The sequence below is a fragment of the Vicia villosa genome, linkage group LG2, assembly GCF_029867415.1.
Source record: "Vicia villosa cultivar HV-30 ecotype Madison, WI linkage group LG2, Vvil1.0, whole genome shotgun sequence".
NCBI lineage: Eukaryota > Viridiplantae > Streptophyta > Magnoliopsida > Fabales > Fabaceae > Vicia > Vicia villosa.
The window spans coordinates 136,268,968-136,292,308 of record NC_081181.1 but is presented as its reverse complement, the minus strand read 5'-3'; the positions used below and the strand labels follow the sequence as shown (position 1 = coordinate 136,292,308).

The 23,341-nt window shown below is 36.6% G+C and overlaps 1 protein-coding gene across 1 annotated transcript; it reads right to left on the bottom strand.

Annotated features, from left to right (window-relative positions):
- Positions 1-20,158: 20,158 nt before the first annotated feature.
- LOC131646885 (uncharacterized) lies at positions 20,159-22,839 on the bottom strand. Its single transcript, XM_058916825.1, has 6 exons — positions 22,781-22,839; positions 22,520-22,597; positions 21,523-21,579; positions 20,988-21,133; positions 20,799-20,906; positions 20,159-20,729 (listed from the first exon to the last, which is right to left on the bottom strand). The coding sequence occupies exons 4-6, from the start codon at positions 20,988-20,990 to the stop codon at positions 20,307-20,309; spliced, it is 534 nt and encodes a 177-aa protein (XP_058772808.1). The 5' UTR covers positions 20,991-21,133; positions 21,523-21,579; positions 22,520-22,597; positions 22,781-22,839; the 3' UTR covers positions 20,159-20,306.
- Positions 22,840-23,341: the final 502 nt, after the last annotated feature.

The window sequence follows — 23,341 nt, the reverse complement described above, 5'->3', positions numbered from 1 at the left end:
ACGACGACAATTTCGCTTTTCAAGAAGCCAGAGAAATACCAAACAACGATGGTTGCTTTCTGTCAGCATACACTCCTTATCAGGATGCACAATTCCCTATTCAAAATATCATCCCGACTGCATGGGACGGCCTTATCGAGCATCTCGCTCAGCCAACAGAGATATCTCAGCCTGGGCTCTCGTATCCAGCAGAGTATATCACTTATCTCGAAGGATCACCTGCTCATTTTCCCACTAATGAAATCAATGTTGTGGAAGATGAAAAAGACAACTGCAACTGGAACAGCTGGGTACCCCCTGCTCACAACAGTGGATTGAACAACTGGGAAGCTGAGGATGTGATCTCCTTTGACCAGGAGTAAATGCCATTTCCTGTTTTCTTTGTGTATAATGTGCAAAGATAAAAGTGGTTCCTGAACAATCGAACCATGAGCTTGAAAAGCCGTGTGCCTTAGCACACCGGTCCTTCTATAAGGGCTTATCATATCATGATCATGTGCATTCAATAAAATCATGGGACGCTTGCATATTTAAATTTTGTGATCCTTTTTCCTTCTTTCTTCGCTTTCAAATAGCTATGCTTTTTTCTTCACACATACTCACATAATTTACATGCAGATTCACATACACTCTGGATCCAGTCAACAACGATTCTGCTATTGCCCGTCATGACTTTGAAAATCCGATCTACCAAACTGAGGACGAAAGTGAGGAAGATTGTGAAGTGCCAAGAGAACTTGCAAGGCTGCTAGAACAAGAAGACAAGGCCATACAGCCTCACGAGGAGCCAATTGAGGTCATCAACTTGGGCAGCAACGAAGAAAAGAAAGAAGTCAAAATAGGGGCTGATTTAGAACACAGCGTCAAGCAAAGACTGATTCAAATGCTGCGAGACTACGTCGAGATATTCGCCTGGTCCTATGAGGATATGCCAGGCCTTGACACGGACATCGTAGTTCATCGCCTACCAATCAAAGAAGGTAGCATTCCGGTCAAACAGAAACTACGAAGGAGTAGGCCTGATATGTCAAAAAAGATCAAAGACGAGGTTGAAAAACAGTTCAATGCCGGATTCCTAAAAGTTGTAAGTTATCCTCCTTGGATAGCTAACATCGTGCCTGTACCTAAAAAAGACGGGAAAGTCAGAATGTGCGTGGACTACAGAGATCTAAACCGGGCAAGCCCCAAAGATGATTTCCCTTTACCACACATCGATGTACTGGTTGACAATACCGCACAATGCAAGGTATTCTCCTTTATGGACGGATTCTCAGGGTACAATCAAATCAAGATGGCACCCGAAGACATGGAAAAAACAACCTTCACAACACCCTGGGGAACCTTTTGTTACAAAGTAATGCCCTTTGGTCTGAAAAACGCCGGAGCCACCTACCAACGTGCAATGGTAGCGCTATTTCATGATATGATTCATCAAGAAATAGAGGTGTATGTCGATGACATGATTGCAAAATCCAACACCGAGGAAGAACATTTGGGTCATTTACACAAGTTGTTTGACAGACTCAAGAAATACAAGTTGCGACTGAACCCAAATAAGTGTACCTTTGGAGTAAGATCCGGCAAACTCTTAGGTTTCATTGTCAGCAGCAAAGGCATTGAGGTTGATCCCGCCAAGGTTAAAGCCATTCAAGAAATGCCTATACCTCGTACCGAGAAACAAGTCAGAGGATTCTTGGGACGTCTAAATTACATCGCCCGATTCATTGCCCACATGACTACTACTTGTGTGCCGATCTTCAAACTGTTGAAGAAAGATCAAGTGGAAAAGTGGAATGACAAATGCCAGTTAGCCTTTGACAAAATCAAAGAATATCTCCAAAAACCTCCAATCTTGTTGCCACCTGTGGAAGGCAGACCTCTGATAATGTACCTAACTGTGTTAGAAGACTCAATGGGGTGTGTACTAGGACAACATGACGAATCCGGCCGAAAGGAGCACGCGATCTACTATCTTAGCAAAAAGTTTACCGATTGTGAAACAAGATACTCACTGCTCGAAAAAACTTGTTGTGCCTTAGCTTGGGCAGCTCGCCGACTAAGACAGTACATGCTAAATCACACCACTTTCCTAATCTCCAAGATGGATCCCATCAAATACATGTTCGAAAAACCTGCTCTCTCTGGAAGAATAGCGAGATGGCAAATGATCTTAACAGAATATGACATTCAATACACTTCACAAAAAGCAATCAAAAGGAAGTGTGGTGGCTGATCATCTGGCTCATCAAGCAGTAGATGATTATCAAGTATTGAACTTTGACTTCCCAGACGAAGACATTATGCTAGTCAATGACTACAAACAATCAGGACCAGAAGAAGGACCCGAGCCAGGATCCCGGTGGACTATGGTTTTTTACGGAGCTTCTAATGCACTTGGCAATGGCATCGGAGCTGTGATCATTTCCCCCACAGGAGGTCATACACCATTCACTGCCAGGTTATGCTTCAATTGCACTAACAATATAGCCGAATACGAAGCATGTATTCTGGGTCTCAAAGCTGCAATCGATCTAAGAATCAAATTCCTGGAAGTCTACGGAGACTCGGCCTTGGTAATCTACCAAGTCAAAGGGGAATGGGACACGAAGCACCCGAATCTAATTCCTTACAAAGAATATGTGTTGAGTTTGATTCTTCACTTCGAAGAAATCACTTTCGAACACATCCCACGCGAGGAAAATCAACTAGCTGATGCTTTAGCTACCATGTCATCCATGTTCAAAGTCAGGTGGGACAACGAGGCGCCTATGATCACCATCTACAGGCAAGATGAACCATCCTTTTGCAATGAGATCAATACCGAAGGAACCGAGGAAAAACCATGGTTCCATGAGGTAAAAAGATATCTCGAAGCTCAGGAGTACCCTGAAGGGGCATCCATTAACGACAGAAAGTTTCTAAGGAGATTTGCTGCCAAATTCTTTCTAAGCAATGGAACCCTATACAAACGCAACCATGACTCGACTTTACTTCGCTGTGTAAACAAGAAGGAAGCAGAACAAATCATGGAAGAAATACACAATGGTACCTTCGGTACTCATTCCAGTGGACATACAATGGCTAAAAAGATCCTTAGAGCAGGTTATTACTGGTCTACCATGGAAACAGACTGCCATCATCACTCCCGAACATGTCACAAATGCCAGATATATGCTGACAAAGTACATGTACCTCCAGTTCCATTAAGCGTCCTGACGGCTCCTTGGCCTTTTGCAATGTGGGGTATTGATATGATTGGAGAAATCAAACCTACTGCCTCCAACGGACATCACTTTATCCTGGTCGCTATTGACTACTTCACAAAGTGGGTAGAAGCAGCTTCATTTGCTTCTGTTACCAAGAATGTGGTAGCCCGGTTCATCAAATGCAATCTCATTTGTCGGTATGGCATCCCTGAACGGATTATCACTGACAATGGCACAAATCTAAACAACAGAATGATTACTGAACTTTGCACACAGTTCAAGATCAAACATCATAATTCTTCTCCATATCGACCAAAGATGAACGGCGCGGTGGAAGCTGCCAACAAGAACATCAAGAAAATCATACAGAAAATGACAGTAACCTACAAAGACTGGCATGAGATGTTACCTTTTGCTCTTCATGGTTATCGCACATCTGCGCGTACCTCAACAGGGGCAACTCCATTCTCCTTAGTCTATGGCATGGAGGCAGTTCTTCCAATTGAAATTCAGATTCCTTCCCTAAGGATTATGAAAGAAGCCAATCTAGACGAAGACGATTGGATTCAAACACGGTTGGACCAGATAAACTTGATTGATGAGAAAAGGCTCGCAGCCATTTGTCATGGTCAGCTATACCAAAAGCGTATGATCAAAGCCTTCAACAAAAAAGTCAAAAGTCAAGCATACCAAACTGGTGGCTTGGTTGTCAAACGCATCATCTTACCACAAGGTGATCCCAGAGGCAAATGGACTCCCACCTACGAGGGACCATTCATAATCAAGAAAATATTCTCCGGCGGTGCCATGTTGCTTACCACCATGGATGGCGAGGATTTCCCACACCCTGTGAATGCTGACATAGTCAAAAAATACTTCTCTTAAAAAGAAAAAAACAGCTCGCTAAGTTGAAAACCTGAAAGGGCAACTTAGGCAAAAAATGAGCGTCTCGGTGGATTGAAAACCCGAAAGGGCGGTCCAGGCAAAAATTAGAGACTAAACAAATACTATCCCGGTAGGCTGAAAACCTGAAAGGGCGGCCTAGGCAAAAGTTAGGGAATGAAGCATACAACTGTGTTCCGTTCAGCTGCCTACTCACCATCAAGATTCAACACCTCAAAGACACCGATCAGTCTAATCACTTTCTTCCAACAAGTGAGGGATGAGATGCTCGAAGACAGATTGGCAATAGCAGAGTTGAAACTTGACTGGATCATTTTCACATAGCTATTTATTTTCATAAATATTTTTCAAAACTTTCTGACAGTTTCCTACTTCTAGGATTGTTGTCTCCCTGTGCTAACCCGCCTATCATGGCTCTTTTCAATGCAGCTCTTTCAAAAATCACTATTTTCATTTCTTCTGTTTAAATACGTAAGCATCCCAATGATAATTTTGAATGAACATATGCATTCGAATATGATTGATGTTTACCAGGAAAAACAGGAATGGCATTCAGGAAATGTCCCGATCATCTGGACATTATCCCATCAGAAGAAAATTACCAAGAGAAACGCATTTCTCAGCAAATTCCTCAAAAAGATTTTCTCTTCAAAAGAAGTCTTATTCCCCAGCAGGATTGTTCCAGATTACTATCTTCAGAAGGTGTGATCCCCGCACCCGGACTTGGTCAGATAGTGCATCGGAGGATTATGCATTTTCCTCATTCCCATTTGAAAGGGCATCAGAACTTCCAGTTACCTTTGGTTCCCCAAGCAGTAGTCAAAGATCCTTCAACGGGATACCCGGGTTCTCAAAGAATTTCCCCAGACGAGGGTACTCAAGCAAGACAAAAGATCATCAACGATCACAGTCCAGCTGACTAGTGGGAATTTATTTTTCCAACTAGAAGCTTGACACGCATCACATTCACATTCACATTCATACATTCATACATTCATACATTCATACATTCACATATTCATACATCATACATCATGCATCATGCGCATATTCATGCACAACATAATATGCATATTTCTCCGGGAATATCTCACATTTACATGCATCATAAACATTGCATATCACTAACTTGATTTTTCAGATAGGCAGATATCTTCAACAAAAATGTTCTCAATCACATGCCGTGTTCACCTGAATTCCATGAACGATTCTCTCAGATATAATCAAGCCGAAGATTCATTCTGATCACTTACCAACTCAAAAACAAGCATCGCAGATCTAAAGCGATACCTCAGACGGTTCCAGAACGATCTAGCATCACAGATCTAAAGCGATACCTTAGACGGTTCCAAAACGATCTAACGTTGCAGATCTAAAGCGATACCTCAGACGGTTCCAGAACGATCTAACGTTGCAGATCTAAAGCGATACCTCAAACGGTTCCAAAACGATCTAACGTTGCAGATCTAAAGCGATACCTCAGACGGTTCCACAATGATCAACTTTCAAAATCTAAAGCGAAAAAACTTTGGACAAGTTCCGTAACGATTATCTTCCAAGACTTAAAGCGGTAACCTTGGACGGTCCCGAAACAGTCAACACAAAGACTTTCGAATCCTTCATCAAGATATAATCAATGGATTCATTCTGATGAACAAACCCTCAACCCATTTACCAGGTGGCATCTGAAAGCCCATCTCAGGTAATGTTTCAATCTGCCAACAACATTTCGCAGACGACATTCAAATGCAACTTCCAACATCTCTGCTGATCAAGGTAAGTGCAAATTTTCAGGGCATCTAAATATTCAATCATCTTCTACCTTCAGATTTCAGACAATCTCTTCAGGTTTAAGAAGATTGAATAGGGGCAACTGTTATACCCCAAAATTTGCCCACATATTTTTCAAGAAAACTCCAATCTGAAAATTAAGAGTCTCATATAATCATGGATTTTTATTTCAACAAATATCCTGATATATGAAATACTTAGTTTTTAGAATTTTTCTTATACAGTAATTTGGCTTGCAGTTGAATTTATTCTTACGCAAACACCAAATACTGTTTATTACTTCACACATGCTATTTATTTATTTACAGATAAATGGTACTGACACAATTGGTACAGAGTTAAATCTTTTTTGCAGGCGCAGAATCAGGAAACTCAGACTGTACTGGTAACAAGTAGATTATTATTATCTTTTGTTTCCCACTAATTTTTGTACTATATTCCATTATTTGCAAAAATCTTTTCAAATCTCTTTTTCAAAAATCAAATCTCTCCTTTTTCCAACACTATCATACACTTTCTTTCAAATCTTACTTCCACTCAAATTTTCCTTTTGTACGGAATCACATCATTCCCCAACGTCTCTTTCCTTCTTTCCATTCTATAAATACCTCTCATTTTCTTTCATAAAATCTCACATCAAATTCCAATTCATCTTTCAAATTCCTATCTTCATAATCCATCCTTTCTCCTCTTCCCTGACAAGAATGGCAAAGTGGATAGAGACACTGTTTCTTACAGTCATCACCATTGCTACGGTGATCATGACTTTCTTCTGCCTGCATAGTCCTGAGGAGTGTGGACCTGCAATGGTTATGCTCCCAATCATCTACATGTTATTGTTCATAGCATGGGTTATCAATCGTCATTCTTAAAATTTGCCGTATTTCTTATTTCTTAAATGTACCGTTTATTCGTCGTACTGTTCAATATAGTATGTGATATTTGTACTGTCAGTATTAAATGTTGTACTATTTGTCATAATATTGCTTAATTACTAAGATAATATTTTGTGTGTTTTCTGCCAGTCAAATATTCCTATTTCTGTGCATTAAATGATTTTCAGGGTTATTATCGGTAATTTTGCCCGCATACCGTAAATATTAGTTATTTATTATGTCTGTGTTTTTCTAACAAGTCATGTAAATAAACTTTCATTTTTCACATAAAACAAAAACAAAAAACAACAAAAAAGAAAATTAACTTTGACTGTTGATTTTTCACTTTAACTGCTACATCAATACCTGGACAGTCAGTTGACAGCCAAACTGCTGGCAGTACAATTCACGGTGTTTTGTATCATCAATCAAATCAATCTTTCACAATTCAAATTTCCAAGATTTTTGTGTTAGAAGTCTTCTGAATATCACGCGATTAGCAGAAACTCAGCACTGCACAAAAATCAGGTACGCTTAACTGTCTCCTACACAAACAGTCCCTAATCAGGGTTTTTCTTGTTTTTACAGGAGCAACAAGTTTTTGAGAGCTCAAATGGATTTCATACACATCCATATATCTCAAAGTACCATCATACAAATTTTCAAACTTCAATTCACTCAGACGCACCGTCAGCAGCTCAAACAGTCAACAGACGACCCGTTTGACCAGAAAAGTCAACTGACAGTCAAAAATGAAATTTTTTGTCAAAGTCCATATTTTGTCAAAGGATTCAACATTTGATCATTGGATGATCACAATTCATCAAGGAAAGATCAAAAATCAACAAAACCCTAAGATTCAAAATTAGGGTTTTTGCCTGAAAAGTCAACTCAACTTTGACTGATCATAACTCTCTCATCCTTCATCCAAAAAATGCCAACCAAAGCTCATTGGGAAGGAAATTCAATTATATTTCAAATGCCATTGATCCCATGGTCATTGGATTCACCATTTGAAAAATATGGCCAAAGACATTGCAGGTCATTTTCAAAATCAACAAAAAGACACTTTTTTCAAAAGGACACACAAGGAGAACCAAAAATCATTTTGATATGAGACCAAAGACATTGGTTAGAGGACTCTTTGAGGTTTCCAAAAAGTGCAAGATCTCCTTCATATGACAAAAATTGAGGGATTTACACCTTTTTGAAGTTGGCTAAATTTTGGGAAAATGCATGAAATCAACATTGCTCAAAAATGTTTTTTTTCCAAAAGATGCCAAGTTTTTATGGTCCAAACATCTTTGCCATGTTACTATGGGCCTCCCACGACCAAGACAAATCCCACTTCTATATTATCCTTTTTTTGACATAATTTTATCTTATTTTAAGATTAAAATTAAAGGAAAATTGCAAGGATAATTAGTAGCTTGATCTCTAAGCATGACTCACCTCCAAAGTCTTCAATTTTCTGCAGAAGATTGGTGTCCAAGGCAAGAGCATTGAATGGAGTCAAAGTTGGTCAAAAATTCAAGGTTTTTTAATATTAAAGAACCAAACTTTCAACAAAGGCAACAAAGCTTCTTAGCTTGAGTTCCAAGCAACTTTGGGCTATAAATGAGCTATCATACTTCAGCAACAAGAGGGCAAAAAGAAAAGGGGGACGAAATAGAAGAAGAGCTTGGCCATCTTTATCATAAAATTCTCCAAAAAAATACATACACTTTGTAAATTTCAAATTCAATTCTCCAATCAATATTAATACAAACCAAGCTTTTTAATCATCTTCTCCAACATCATAGAGTAAGATTGAACGCTTAACACAGGCCCATGAGAGTCATATAAAGAATATAATGTTCTTCATGTACATATGAACTTTATTTTCGTTTTCCTACATGCAATTAATTTCAATGCAAATTAACCATTCTAATATGCTCATGAGGTCTTATATGAGTGATCTGGGCCTTAACATTAGAATTCCCACGTGAGGATAGCCATATACCATTGATACATACATATGAGTGTTCTTGCTTGAATCTCTTCGAACCCATGGCTACAGGCCTCAAATTGCAAAACTAACACCACCAATGAACTCAGGGCATCATGTTTAGTGGATCTGGGTTGCTATCTTTCATTGCTAACACGTATTTTTTTGCAGGTTCATCAGTTGCTAAAAAACTGTATGTTTTAACGTCCAAATAGGGGAGGTTAAAAACCCCCGCTATTTGAGTCTAAAAATCCCACCTCTGGAGGTTGAAGACGACCACGCGTCCAAGCGTGGTTCGTCAGCTCCAATGTTGACTTTTCAGCGCGCCTGCGTGGCCTCTTCCTTGGCTCTCATTCGCTGGTCAATCCAGCGTGGGCCCCAGGCAGAAACTTTGAATTCTCCTTGAATTCAGTGTATACTACTCATCATCATATCATGTGCCTTCAGATCTGAACCACTTGATCAATCTCGCCAACTCAATCCAACGCACCAGACATGCAACCACACCATGAACCTTCATTCAAATTCCACACTGGATAAGTATCCTTTTTTATCTTCTATTTTATTTTAATTTCTTTGATAAATTAATTAAAAATAGTTTAAAAAATCAAAAAATTCCACAAAAAATATTTTAGACTTCTAAAAATACATATTATTTTCTGAAATAAAAAATATTTTATTTTTCTTCATAATTTCAATATTTTGCATAATTAATTAGTATATATTTATATATTTGCTTTTTAATTATTCTAACCAATCAAAAAATCATCAAAAAATTGTTCTTTAAATTAAATATTGTTTATATATTATAAACTAATGTTGTACATATTTTGAATAATTTTCTTTTTAAGTTTTAATTATTTGTATAATTATTTGCATAATTATGTTTTAATTAACTTAAATCAATTTCAAATCAATTTCAAAAAAAACCCAAAAAAATTAGTTTTGTTTTAAAATCAATTGACAAATATTTTGTACATATTTTTGAACTTAATTTCTAGGTTTAAATCCATTTTCATCTTCTTTTTCATTTTAATTTAATTAATCATGCATTAATTATAATTAAAAATCAATCATAAAAAATCCAAAAACATGCCTTTTATTTTTCTTGCAATTTAAAATTCCTAGATAAATGTATAGGATGTCAAATTCATGTAAATAGGCTAGTTTACATTTCCCGCGCAATCGATGTAATAGCGTAGATTTACTTTCCGCACTTTACATTTCCGCATTTTAATTTCCAGCAAATATAAACTGCGTGTATGTCAAAGATAAAACTGAACCGTTAGATCACTAACTTCAAAGATAAATATCTGAATCCAATCACAATCACACTTGCACCTCTTCAGGTAATCCTTTTTCATTCTTTCAAAATCAAAGTCAAAATTTTACTGTTTTGAGTACAAAATCGAACCTTGCTTTTATATCCGATGAAAGGATAGATTTTTAAAGGAAATAGGAAAAAGACCTTATGACTCAGGGTAGACCTCCTAGTTTGCTTGCTCAAATCAAAACAAACAAAATTCTCATACACTGCTGTTTCTTAACTTTCCAAAAAGACAATACTTTGTATACATCCAAACACGGATTATTACAAAGTTAACGTTCTTTTCAAAACATCTTTCGAAAGATAAACAAGCATTTTGTATACATCCACACACGGATCATTACAAAATTCAATTCACAAAGTATTTGGGAGCCACATATGAGCAATTTCATAGCAATCAAAAATGATCAATCAACAATTGAGCTAAGCAAACTTAAGAGCCCATGGATAACCATGGATACAAAGGGTGCTAACACCTTCCCTTTGTATAACCTACCCCCTTACCCAGAATTTCTTAAAGGTCTTTTTTCTGTTTCTTTTATAAACCTTTCCTTAATTGGATAAAATAAAAGGTCGGTGGCGACTCTGTGAATTTTCAAAAAAATGCGAAAGCATTAAGCGACAAAAAGAGTCAGTTCACGTATCTCTACAGATCAGAGGTATGGCCCGGTATTAAAAAAAATCGGAGGTCCACAACATCTGATAACAGGCTTCAGATGGCAATGACATCCAATAACAGGCTTTGGATGAAAGAAAGATTATGACATCTGATAACAGGCTTCAGATGGCAATGACATCCAATAACAGGCTTTGGATGAAAGAAAGATTATGACATCCGATAACAGGCTTTGGATGACAATGAAGGTTTATGACATCTGATAACAGGCCTCAGATGGCAATGAAAGATTATGACATCCAATAACAGGCTTTGGACGGCAATGAAAGATTATGACATCCGATAACAGGCTTTGGATGCCAAGTGAGGATTTATGACATCCGATAACAGGCTTTGGATGGCAATGAAGGTTTGTGACATCCGATAACAGGCTTTGGATGACAATGAAGATTATGACATCCGATAACAGGCTTCGGATGGCGGTGAAAGATTATGAATCCAATGACTAGCTTTGGATGAAAGGACAAACAACATTTTGGTAGATGCCAAGTAAGTTGGGCTTTGATCTCAAGGTAAAGATGTAAATGAGTATGAATTTTGTTTAGATGCATGATTTTTTTGAATTTTCTACGCATGATATGTGAATGATGTAATGCAATCGATTATGGCAACTGAGGTAGACTCTTTTGTGAAGGAAGATTGGAACTCTGATTCCTCAACACAAGAACATTGCCAACTCTGTTTTGGCTAAACATGGTCTTGTCACACTAATGATCCTTTTGAGAAGGACTGATAAAATGCTTGGGGATTACTGAAGGAAACTGCCCCTGATTGACTGATTGTTAACTGATCCTTGCTTCAGTTCTTGAAATGAATGTTGGTAACACTTGCCCCAGTATAAATCTTGAACAATAGGATCTTGAAGTAACGTGCCCCTGATAGGATCACTGATCAAGGCTCTTGATTGCTTGAACTTCCTTGAAAGATGAGTGCTTACTTGCAAATAGAATGTTCGTTCAAAAATGGTAATTTTAATGCAATGCTCAAAGCATATTTTGAAATCAAAGTCATTATTGGAATGATGCTATTGATGTAAAGAAAAATGAATCAAAGGTCCAAACACAGTTGTCTAGACATTCAAATTGATGGATAAAGCAAAAGGTATGGTAAAACAAACGATTTGCAAAGATCTTTAGGAGTCAGGTTAACGCAACCTTGTTGTAGTATGCTTTTAAAATAAACCTTGCTTCAATTAGGTCTTTTGAAGGTTGTAACGCGGCTTGGTTCACGGTTTCAAAAACAAAGGATATAGGCTCAAAGTATATTTGTACCCACCCCATTCTTCGCGATGATCTTCCAATCCTACGCTCAGTTAATTCAAATTATGCATCCAGGTTCCAAGAGGCTTTGGAATTGCACCTATACATGTGATGATGGTTCATAAGTCAAGGGAATTTTTCGAGATGGCAATCACTTCTTCCTTTTGATAGTCACAACACTTTGTTGTTGTTCAGGAATTTGTTGACTTATCTTTTTTGCTTTATATCCCTATCTTTTGCCTGAACTGTTTCATTTTGAGATTACAGTCAGCGGGATGTCCCAGTTTTGCCTAAGTCTCCTTCATAGGTGTTGACTTAGCGGGCTTTTTTGAATTTTTTATATTGGAAGGATAGTAACTGCCTTGATAATGGTTAATGATAACCATTTTGGTCACTTTTGATTGAAACCCTTATTGAAAGGTGTACTTAATGATTATCTTGAATTTGAACGCACAGGTAAATTAACTGAGAACTACCCTGCCCCAGGTTAAAATTGCGGGTTTTTTCGTTTAAAAAAGAAACTCCAACTTCGAAGGCTCAAAGGGGTTGACTAGGGATTAACTTCCTTATTTCTCCAGTGTTTGGGGATTGAAACAATGCCTTTACATCATCAGCAAAGTATTATTTAAAAGCATACAGTTCAACAATTTGGGTATTTCGTTGTCATCATCCTCCCTCCAATCTTTGCATAAAGAAAGTAAAAAAAAGATATATTTTTATTTTTTTTTTATTTTTAAGATAAAGCATAAAGATAAACACAATGGGTTGAATCAAAACACGCAATGCTCATTTCATTAAAATTAATAATCAAGAACAAACAAAATTCAAATGCAGTACACAAGATAAAACAAGGAAATTGCAAACAGAAGGAAACGAGGCCTAGTGACTAATCAGTGACAAGGAAGAGCTGTCCTGTCTGAAACACTTGGCTTTAGGAAAGTAGCTTGCCATTGCTTTGTCTTTAGCCACTCTTGTCATGCTCGGGCAACGGATTCTTGACAACATTGGGATTGATATCCTTGAAAGAAAGAATCTTTGCATTAATCAGCTCTTGTACTCTAGTCTTCAGTGCATAACAACCTTCCAGGTCATGTCCTATACCACCTTGATGAAACTCACAGTGAAGGTCAGGTCGGAATCCTCTTGGAGGAGGATCTCGAAGCGGAGGTGGAGCCCTAGTCGTTATCAACCCTTTATGAATCAACGCAGGATACAATTCAGTGTACGACATAGGAATAGGATCAAAGCGGGTGTCAGCACGGTTCAAATTCTGATTAGTAACTTGAGGTTGAGGAGCTTGAACTTGTGGAACCTTGGTCACAGGAGCAACTGTAACTACAATTGGTTGATCATAGTTATTAGTCCTTTGACGAGGTCTTCTTCCTTCATCACTCACAACATTTGTTTCTCCTTCCTTTTTCTTATAGAAGTTTCCAAAAGACTTTCTTGCCCCATTAGAGGATTCAGCAACATTGGCAACTCTGCCATTCTTGATTCCTTCCTCTAGCCTTTGACCAATGGTCACCAAATCAGTGAAGTTGGAGGACACGCTTCCAATCATCTTCTCCCAATAGAAAGGTGAGAGAGTATCCATAAACATTCCAGTTAATTCTTTTTCAGCCAAAGGAGGTTCCACTTGAGAAGCTAGCTCTCTCCAACGTTGAGCATACTCCTTGAAGGATTCTCTTTCTTTCTGAGACATGTTTTGCAGTTGACGGCGATCAAGAGCCATGTCCAGATTGTACTTGTATTGCTTCATGAAAGCATCAGTCAGATCTTGGAAGCAATGGATACGACTCTTCTCTAGTCCCATGTACCATTTCAAGGAAGCACCAGTCAAGCTATCTTGAAAGCAGTGAATCAGCAATTTGTCGTTCTTGGTATAAGCAGCCATCTTGCGGTAGTACATAGTCAAATGACTTCTTGGACAAGTGTACCCTTTGTACTTTTCAAACTCAGGAGTTTTAAACTTTGCAGGTATAACCAGGTCAGAAACCAAACACATATTCTCAGCAGCAACCCCAAAATAACCAGCACCTTCCATGGCTCTTAGTCTTTTCTCCAGGATTTGATACTGTTCTTTGACTTCATCGATGTCACCAGCTTCTTTTTGACTTTCACTTTGATGATCTCCAGCATGGTACTCAAAGAGAGGATTTCCATAAGTAGTTTGAGCAGCAGCGTGCACAATTGGCTGAGACTCGGTCATGATCGGAGCTTGGAACATTGGTCGCGAAGGTTGGCCCAACATAGCAGTAGTAGCGTGAGGTGGAGAATAATCAGGAGGTAAACCAAACTCAGGCCATGTAGTGGCGGGCCTCTGAACAGGAATAGGGTCTTCAACATCGTCGGCGACCTCTTGAATGACAGTCCTTTGAGGTGGTTCTCCTCTAGCAATCAGAACTTGCAACATCTCGGTGAGCTTAGTCATTCCTGACTTCAAATCCTCAATCTCCATTCTAACTTCAGCATTATGTTGTTCTTGGTCCGCCATTCTTCGTCTGACGTTGGCTCTAGTCTCGTACTCGTGTGGAGGAACCAGTTTGACAGTTGATAGATAACTGAATGAAAGAGACAGTTGGAATGAGGTACTTGCATGATGCAAATGCTATGCAATGTCATGCAATGTTGGATGCAAAGCGTGATAACAAAACAACCTATAGGAAGGCTCCTTAAGTTAGGATAGTTCTAAGTTCTTTACCCAAAAATCCCCTCACAAGGTTAGCTCTAGAGTTTTTGGAAATAACAGTACCTAGAGGCATCCGAGCATGATCAGAATTTCATCATGCGACAGGTGAACCATCTTATAACGAATTTCATGAATATGCAACCTCTAGGCGAAGTTATAGTACCAATCAGACAAGGAGTGCACCTTGGGGATCGATACATAACTTCCTTAGATGGAACGGGTTCTAAAGGTCCTTGGAGTTAACGACGAAATCAGATTTTCGTCATGCGACGGGCGAGCCATCTTATGACAAATCTCATGACTAAGTCTCCTCCAAGTGGGGTTTTCGTATTAGCCATTCAAGGTGTTCACCTTGGGGACTAGCACTACACAACCACCTCCTAACTTATGTTTTTCTCTTGTTTTTCAAAGCTCGGGTAGAGAGCTTCACTCAAGTATCATTCCCATACCCACAAATGAGTATATACAAAAATAAATAAAAAGTAGTAAAGCAAGAATAAAGAAAACAAAAATAATACAAGAATAAATATAAAGAACATAAGCATAAAAAACACAAGTATAAACAAACAAAAGCAAACACTCAAACATATAACAAACTAAACTAGGGTTGACCCTCTTAAGATTGTAAGTCCCCAGCAGAGTCGCCACTTTCTGTAGCGGTAAAAATGTGACTCGAGCGTTTATCGCGCGCTCGAAGTACAACAGAGTCGCCACCGAACTTTATTTATTCCAAGAAGGAAAGGGAAAATATCGATAAAACCCACAGAATAAAAAGAGAAGGATAAGATGGCCGTTCGTAACCAAATTAGGGTTCGGGAGTCGGTTAAGCAAGGGGAAGGTATTAGCACCCCTCACCTCCATCGTACTCGATGGGACCCATTTAGTTAGTTTTGTGTTTGAGTGTTAGCGTAATGTTTGTGTTCTTTAGCTTATTAATCGAGAAAAGATGAAAGAAAGGTTTTTTAGGGTTTTTATTATTATGAAGGAAAAGAAAAGATTTTTTATTATTATGCTCGCCAAGACGTTTGTATCTTGTGCCTACGTATTCCCTAGTGCAATGGGAAAGTCAGAGCAATCGTAGTTCGGGCGAAGAACCACGAAAAGTTTGTTGATTGATTTTAGCGAGAGGTACTCGATCGCTTTCAAATGGAAATATTATGCGCACATGGATATGACATCACTACAAGAATGGATAACTAAATCAAGATAAGACATGATTTTGGCCATCATCGCATTCGAGTGGAAGATATTCGATCTTCACATGTGGAAGTATGTTCGTATTGAAATTGAATAAGTGTCTCGTTTATGAAAAGAGATTTAAAAGCCATAAGGCAAAAATGTTTGAATGAAATTGAAGTTGTGTTTTAAAAGGGACGTTTAGCAAAGGATTGAGCATAGGTGTTCACCTAGCGCGTCTTTACCCAAGGTATTGAACAGGAGCTAGCCCCGTTGTCACTTGTTGTCCAAGTTAATTAATTTATTTTAATTCGAAAGATCGAGGTATTCAAGAGGTGTGCACTTCTTGTCACAGGATCTTTCGGTTTGATTAATGTGTTTTAGTTTCAAAAGATCAAGGTATTCAAGAGGTGTGCACCCCTTGTCACTCAATCTCTTGGTTTAATTGATGTATTTTGATTCAAAGGATCAAGGTATTCAAGAGGTGTGCACTTCTTGTCACAGGATCACTTTGATTAATTAAAGAGTTTTGGTTCAAGAAAATCAAGGTATTCAAGAGGTGTGCACTTCTTGTCACTTGATTTCTCGATTTATTTAAGAAAGCATTTTATTGTTTGATTCAAAGGATCGAAGGTATTCAAGAGGTGTTCACCCCTTGTCACAGGACCTTTTGGTTTGATTAAAAAAAGGTTCAAAAGATCAAGGTATTCAAGAGGTGTGCACCCCTTGTCACTCAATCTCTTGGTTTTATTAATGAAAGGTTTAAAACAAGTGTTAATCCAAAAGAATCGGGGTATTCAAGAGGTGTACACTTCTTGTCACTCGATCTTTCGATTTAAGAAAAAGGTTTTTAAAAAGAAGAAAACTCGACATTGAATCGAGAAATTATTTGACGACTTGGCGTTGGACCAAGGTTTATTGATTTTTGGAATGAGATTGATCTAATATTTTTGGTATTTTAATAATAAAACTAAAATCTAGAAATAAAATATATTTTTGGATTTTTAATAAGGAAATAAAATCTAAATTAGAGGCATGTTTTTGTATTTTTGATAATAAAATAAAATTAAAATCTAATTACTGAAATGTTTTTTTTTGTATATTTTTATTTATCAAATAGAAATTCTAACATGAATATTAACAAAACATAATAAAGGAAGAAGAAATTAAAAATAAGCTAAAAATAAAATAAAATGGGTGTGTGAATAAAAGCTGGGCGCTGGGCCCATTGCTGGCCAAAAAATTGTGACAAAAACAAAACACAAAAGGGAGTGTGCCGCTGTAGCATGGGGTGTGTATGGAGCAACTCGTATGGCCCTAAAATACCTAAGCCCAGATCACTTAAACAAATGAAAACCCTAAAATTTTTTTTGAAAAGGAAACCAGCCGCTACCTCTTTGTAACTTGGTCCATCATTAATCATTTTCATCATTCTTAATTAAAACATCAATTAATGACAAAAACTAAGCCAAAAAAAATGTTAGACTTCTTCCCCCTCACCATATTCTCACGCTTCTCTCACAGATCTCACTCGCTTCTTCTCTCTCACTATGCTCTCTCTTGCTCGTTCGAACACATCAACGACAAAAACTGAAACTCGCTTCCTCACCCGATTTCACCTCTCTTTCGATCTCTCTTTCACGGTTTCAAACAAGAATACATGGCAGAACAAAAATCAACATGAGTAAAACAACAACGAGTATTTCATAGTAATAGATCAAAGATGAAGATTATAACAAGCACATAGAAATGTTCAGAAAAGAAAGAATAACCGACTCCAAATGTTGTTGTAGGTGACGTATCCACGGTAATCTTGAATCTCTTCTTCTCTGCTTAGATCTTCTTCCGCTCAGCTGCTGGTTCGTTGTTGAATCGGCAAAGTTGCTCGTGTGGCTTTTTGTTCCGTCGGTGGTGGAGAGTTTGTGGAAGTGCAGGTTCGTGAGGGATTCTGGGTGGAGGGTAGAGGTTTGAGTGTATCGGTCTAAGTGTATTGGAGATGATGTTGTATGAAGATTTAGCAGTGGTTTTGTGTAGGTTGATGGCTTTGAGATTGAAGACAGATTTTAACAGAGTTTTGGGTGTGTCTCCTCCTTGTGGTTTTTTCGTGTGGCCGCCCCCCTTTTCTTGTGCTATCAATCTCTGTTTATATAAGCTGATATTAGGGTTTTCAATCAGAATTGGGGGGAAAATTTGGAGAGTTTTGAACAAATGAGGTAACTGTTTTTGTGCCTTTTACTTTTGCAGGTTGTATGGCCATTTTGGTGCAAGTTTGGCATTCTGGATGCAACATAGTGGCAGCAGTGTAGTGCAGAATTTTGTTGTATTGGAGCAGGGCAGAAGCATGGCATGAGGCGTGGGATAGAAGCAAGAAAGACAAATTCTGTTGTTATTTTTTCTTTTTGTTTGACTCTATGTAAAGTTAATAAAATAAAAATGAAATGGGGCCTTTTGTAAATTGGGCCTAAGACATTTAAACTATCCTTTTTTGTATATATTCTTTGATTAATATAAAAAAAAACTAAATAAAATCTAAAGCTAAAATAAAATAATAACAAAAATTAATCTACAATTATCTAAACCAAATTATATTTAATTTAAAATGATGATGACAAAAACTAAAATCTATGGAATAAAAAATCGAAGAATAATAACTCGAAAAAAAATGCAAAGATGTGGAAATGCAGGCTATTTTTACCGACTTTATCAAAAGTCTATTTTTTCAGAATATGCAACGATGTGATGTTTAAATGATGAATATACATGAAATAAAAATGGGACAAGCTAACGATGAATGAAATACGTGGGTCAAAAATTGGGGTGCGACAAGCATTCCTTTACGAAATCCTCTCGTGGTCACTAATTCATACGAAAAACTCAACACTAAGTCTAGGATTCTTATAGCTGATCTTGCAAGTAACCTTTAATAAGAGTATAACGATTGTTTTGCGAGAAACAAATTGGCACACCCAGCAGGACCCGTTTGCGTTGAGTCTGTCTCACTTTGTGTATGAGATTAAGAAGTGGGAGAAAAATGGGTGATCCATGGAATCCAAATCCAAATGGGGAACAACCCTCATGAGGAAATACCAATGCTTCACAAGCATCTGAAGCTAGTTTGTGCTCAGTGGCGGCTTTGATGGAGACTATGGTGCTTCTATCTCCTCTGCCAATTCTTCGACTTTGGAGCTTTGACTCTTTTGGATGCGGTTGAATACGAAGCAACGTCTGACTTCTCCTTGACATGGCCTCTTGAGCAGTATCTCCTCGCAAAGGAAAGTTGTGCAAGATTTCCTCGAGACAAAGTAACCTTTCCTCTATCGCTAGAAAATTTTGTTGATGAAAGATATTCTACATGTTGTTTAGTAATTCGTTGGCGCCTTGCAACCCGATGTTGGCTCGCAACAGTTGGAAACAGGGTAAGGGTTCAAGATGTGAAGTTGGAGGTGGTATTGGAAGGATGAATGATGGCGTTGGAACAGTTCCAGAGATCGATTGAGCCTGGAGCAGATCTGGATGTAATGGAGTCCATGTTACTTGATTCGCTACACCTTGGGTAGAAGGAGGATGAGGTTGTGGTCACTGCTTGAGCAACAATGGTAGCGGATTTGCGCGCTGCAGTGGAACGAGAAGCCTTGGATCCAGCCATTATCGAGATGTGTAGAAATCAAAGATCTAGAAATTCATAAAATCAAAGTTAATATGCTTCCTAATTGGATTAAACGCGAGGGATCTTCGATTTTGATTTTGTGACACTACTAGAAAAATTGAATATAGAGACGGGACAAATCTGTCTCTAAAACATAAAAAATCTGTCACTGAGCATGTTAGAGACGGAATTCGAGACGGATCAACATCCGTAGTTAAGTAAATCGTCTCAAAGTGTTTAGAGACGGAAATTTTGTCTTGTCTCTGACCAGAGACAGATTTTTTCCGTCTCCGATGATCCAATTTCTGCGACTTTACCTTTTATTTAAGTCCGTCTCTATCAGAGACGGAGATAACCGTCTCTAAACCTGGTAATTATTTCTCTACTATTCCATCTCAAACACTTATAATTCCGTCTCTACTAAAATATTATTGTTTATTTTTATTTAACTATCTATACTATTTTGGATTATTTTTTGATACACTTAAATAAAAACCGTCAGACATAGACATAAATTTAGTTGATCACTACATGTGCTTACATATCATTAAGTAAAACCATTATATGATATTAAACTTTAACATGCTCAAAATATGAAAAGATCATATATTTGATCTAACAAATATCAAATAACTAAGACTAAAATTCATATTCAAAATACATGTTGTGCTTACAAATCATTAAGTAAAGCATTCCATGATATTAAACTTTAACATGTCCAAAATATTAAAGACCATATATTTGATCTAACAAAAATCAAAGTAAATAAGACTAAAGTTCACCATCACCCATCTCAATATTTTCATTATCACCTTCTCCTTCAAGTTCAGGTTCAAGTGGAGAGTTTTGATTAATATTAGGCATAAATCTTTCAAACATTCGCTCCCAATGCTCCATCTTTTGTCTTAACATTTCTTGTTCAAGATTCTTTTGCTCAAGTTCGGCAGTTAACGCTTCAATCTTAGCCTCCATAGAAGCAACTTTATCTGAAGACACATCACTAGGTATAAAAGATGATTTTAAAGATTCTTTGATAGTAGCAGCTTGAGATCCTAATCCAAATATGCGTCCTTTCTTGTTAATGCCTCCTACAACTTCCATGTATATATTGTTATCAGATTGTTGGGTAGATTGCTCGCTGCTACCCTCACCACTTTGTGAGTTTTTCTCAAACATTTGAGTTTGGTACATTTCCTAAAAAAATAGACAATTAGTATTTATTTATATTTATAAAAGATATAAATAAAAGTAATGAATACATACAGCTATTTTAGCTTGTTCTTCATTAAACCACTCATTTGGCTTTCCCTTAGGCCTATGAAGTCGTTGGTAAAGCTCAAAACATGTTGGTTCCCTATGCAATTCCACCCTCTAAAACAATAACCAACATATAAATTAAATTAATATAATAATATTAAAAAAAACTACATAACATTGATAAGAATAACTAACCATTTTTTTGGCATGTTCTCTAGCGGATATAGATCCTCCACTATGCACATTGTGTCCAACTCGAGAATTTCTGTTTTGTTTATTAATCGTAGAAATTTTTTGCCACTTTTCACCTTTCCAATGAGCCTTTAATTTCTTCAAATTATCTTCATCAATCCATAAAAGTATTTAAAAGACTTTATACATATATTAGTTTTTAATTATAGTGAATAACAGTTTAAATATTTATAAATATTAAGATATTATATACTAAATTTATAAATATTTATATACTTGAAAACTTAAATTGAAATTTATAAATTAAATTAGAGAGGTGATAGTTTATATTAGAAATTAAATGGATATATATTCCATGAGAGAAACAAAGCAGGAATAACATTCTGTCAGAACTTAATGTCACAGTCCAAACTATCACTCTAAACTAAAAAAAATGCTTCTTTTTATTACCAAGAATCAGTGCTCAACTAATGCAATTAAGCAAATAACAATAATTTCTAACAACACCTCTCTAAATTCTTATAGAAAGAAAGAATACCTCCAACAGTCTTGATAGCAGTATGAATATTTTTCTTCTCACAGGTTCTCAAGATCTACAAGACGGTTCCAACAAACTTGATTATATAACTAATATATTTAAAGGAAAAGGTTAGTTAAGACACAATTTATTTGACATTATTAAATGTATATGTTACCATAGTCTATCAATAAGGTATTTTAAGGACCCAAACAGATTGTCTAATTTGAAACTATAAGGACCTAATAACATTTCATTCAACAGGGACTTATTTGAGAATATTCATAAACATTGGTCCATCAATTAACTTAACATTGTACTTTTGCTCAATTATAGTAAAGTAATACAAATTTTCCAAACTATAAATTATAAATTACTCACTTGTTCAATGTCTTCTTTATATAAAACAAAACAACATACATACAAGGCTTAAAGTTTATTCAAGACAGGAAGATATTCAACAATAAAAAATAAACACAGCCCCTGCTTTTATAAAAATAGTGTTTTAATCGGCCAGTGCTGAAGCCGATAAAGTAATACCATTATTAGTGTTAAAAAAAGTTATGGTTATTTCACACCGCGATTACCGCAATTAGTATCGCGACATCTGTACCGACTGAAACCGCGAAAGCTGCATCGCAAAGGAAAATGTTTCTTAAAAACCTTGATAGTGTTATAAATTGTATTTGAATAAAATAATATTGAAGATTACCCAGAGCCATACTTTAAATTGAAAGAAGGGGTAGTTGTTTTACTAGGTTGAAAACAAAAGCAATAAGAGTATCCTTAAATTAACAGACGAAAATCAAGTTATTGATAATGAAAGTTCAATTCTGAAATCTCAATATTGGAAGGAATAGTTCACCAAAAAAATATATGAAGTATTGGAAAACAAATACTAACGAAACTAAGAAAATTGATTACGTTTTCAAACATTTTTAGAAATTTCAAGTAATTTGTGAAATTAATCAACACAGTTTAAAGTAATTTGTGAAACAAATAAAATTGAGAACAAACCTTTTTGTTTGTTTTGGGATTATGTCCTTTGAAATCCACAAATCTCTTTGTTTCAAGCTTGCTGAAATGAGTATTAAACCTATAAGTAAGGGATAGAAACAAAATTGAAATTGAAGAAAAATAAATTATCCTCAACCTCAATAAATAACGAAAAGGAATGAATCTGAGACATGAGATGAAATGACTTAGATTAGTAAGAAAGACATCATAGGAAAGGAATTTAGATGAAAATATTAGAACAAAAGTTGAATCGATGTATTACCAAGATTTGGAGGCTTGCAAGCTGAAGAAGAGGAATCGTTGCCGCAACCGAAAATCAACAGGGTGACGATATAGATGAAAGAAAACGTGAAGAGGAAAGTGTTTAGGGTTTTTCTGTTTTAGTTTTTAGAGTTTTACTTGAAATTTCACGAAATAAGAATGGGGGAAAATTTGGAGCCTTAGGGTTACTTCAATGTTTATGAGAGGGAGAAATTGAAGCATTCTAAAATTTCTGAATTTTAATTTTATATAAATAATTATATTTCATATACTAATAATTGTAAATAAATATCACACTAATGATGTTAGTGTAGTGGTTGATGGTATCATGATAAAGCTTGAGATCACAAGTTCGAATCATAGGATTGACATTTTTATCCTTTCCTTTGTTTTTAAATATTACAATGTTTTTTTTAACAAGACACCAACATTTTATTCTTTATTTTACTTAAATATTATTTTTTTTATTTTAACCAGACCCCAAAATTTTATTTTTTATTTTACTTTGAAATATTATCATGTTCTTTATAAAAAGAATATTTTAAAAACAGATCGGAAATCA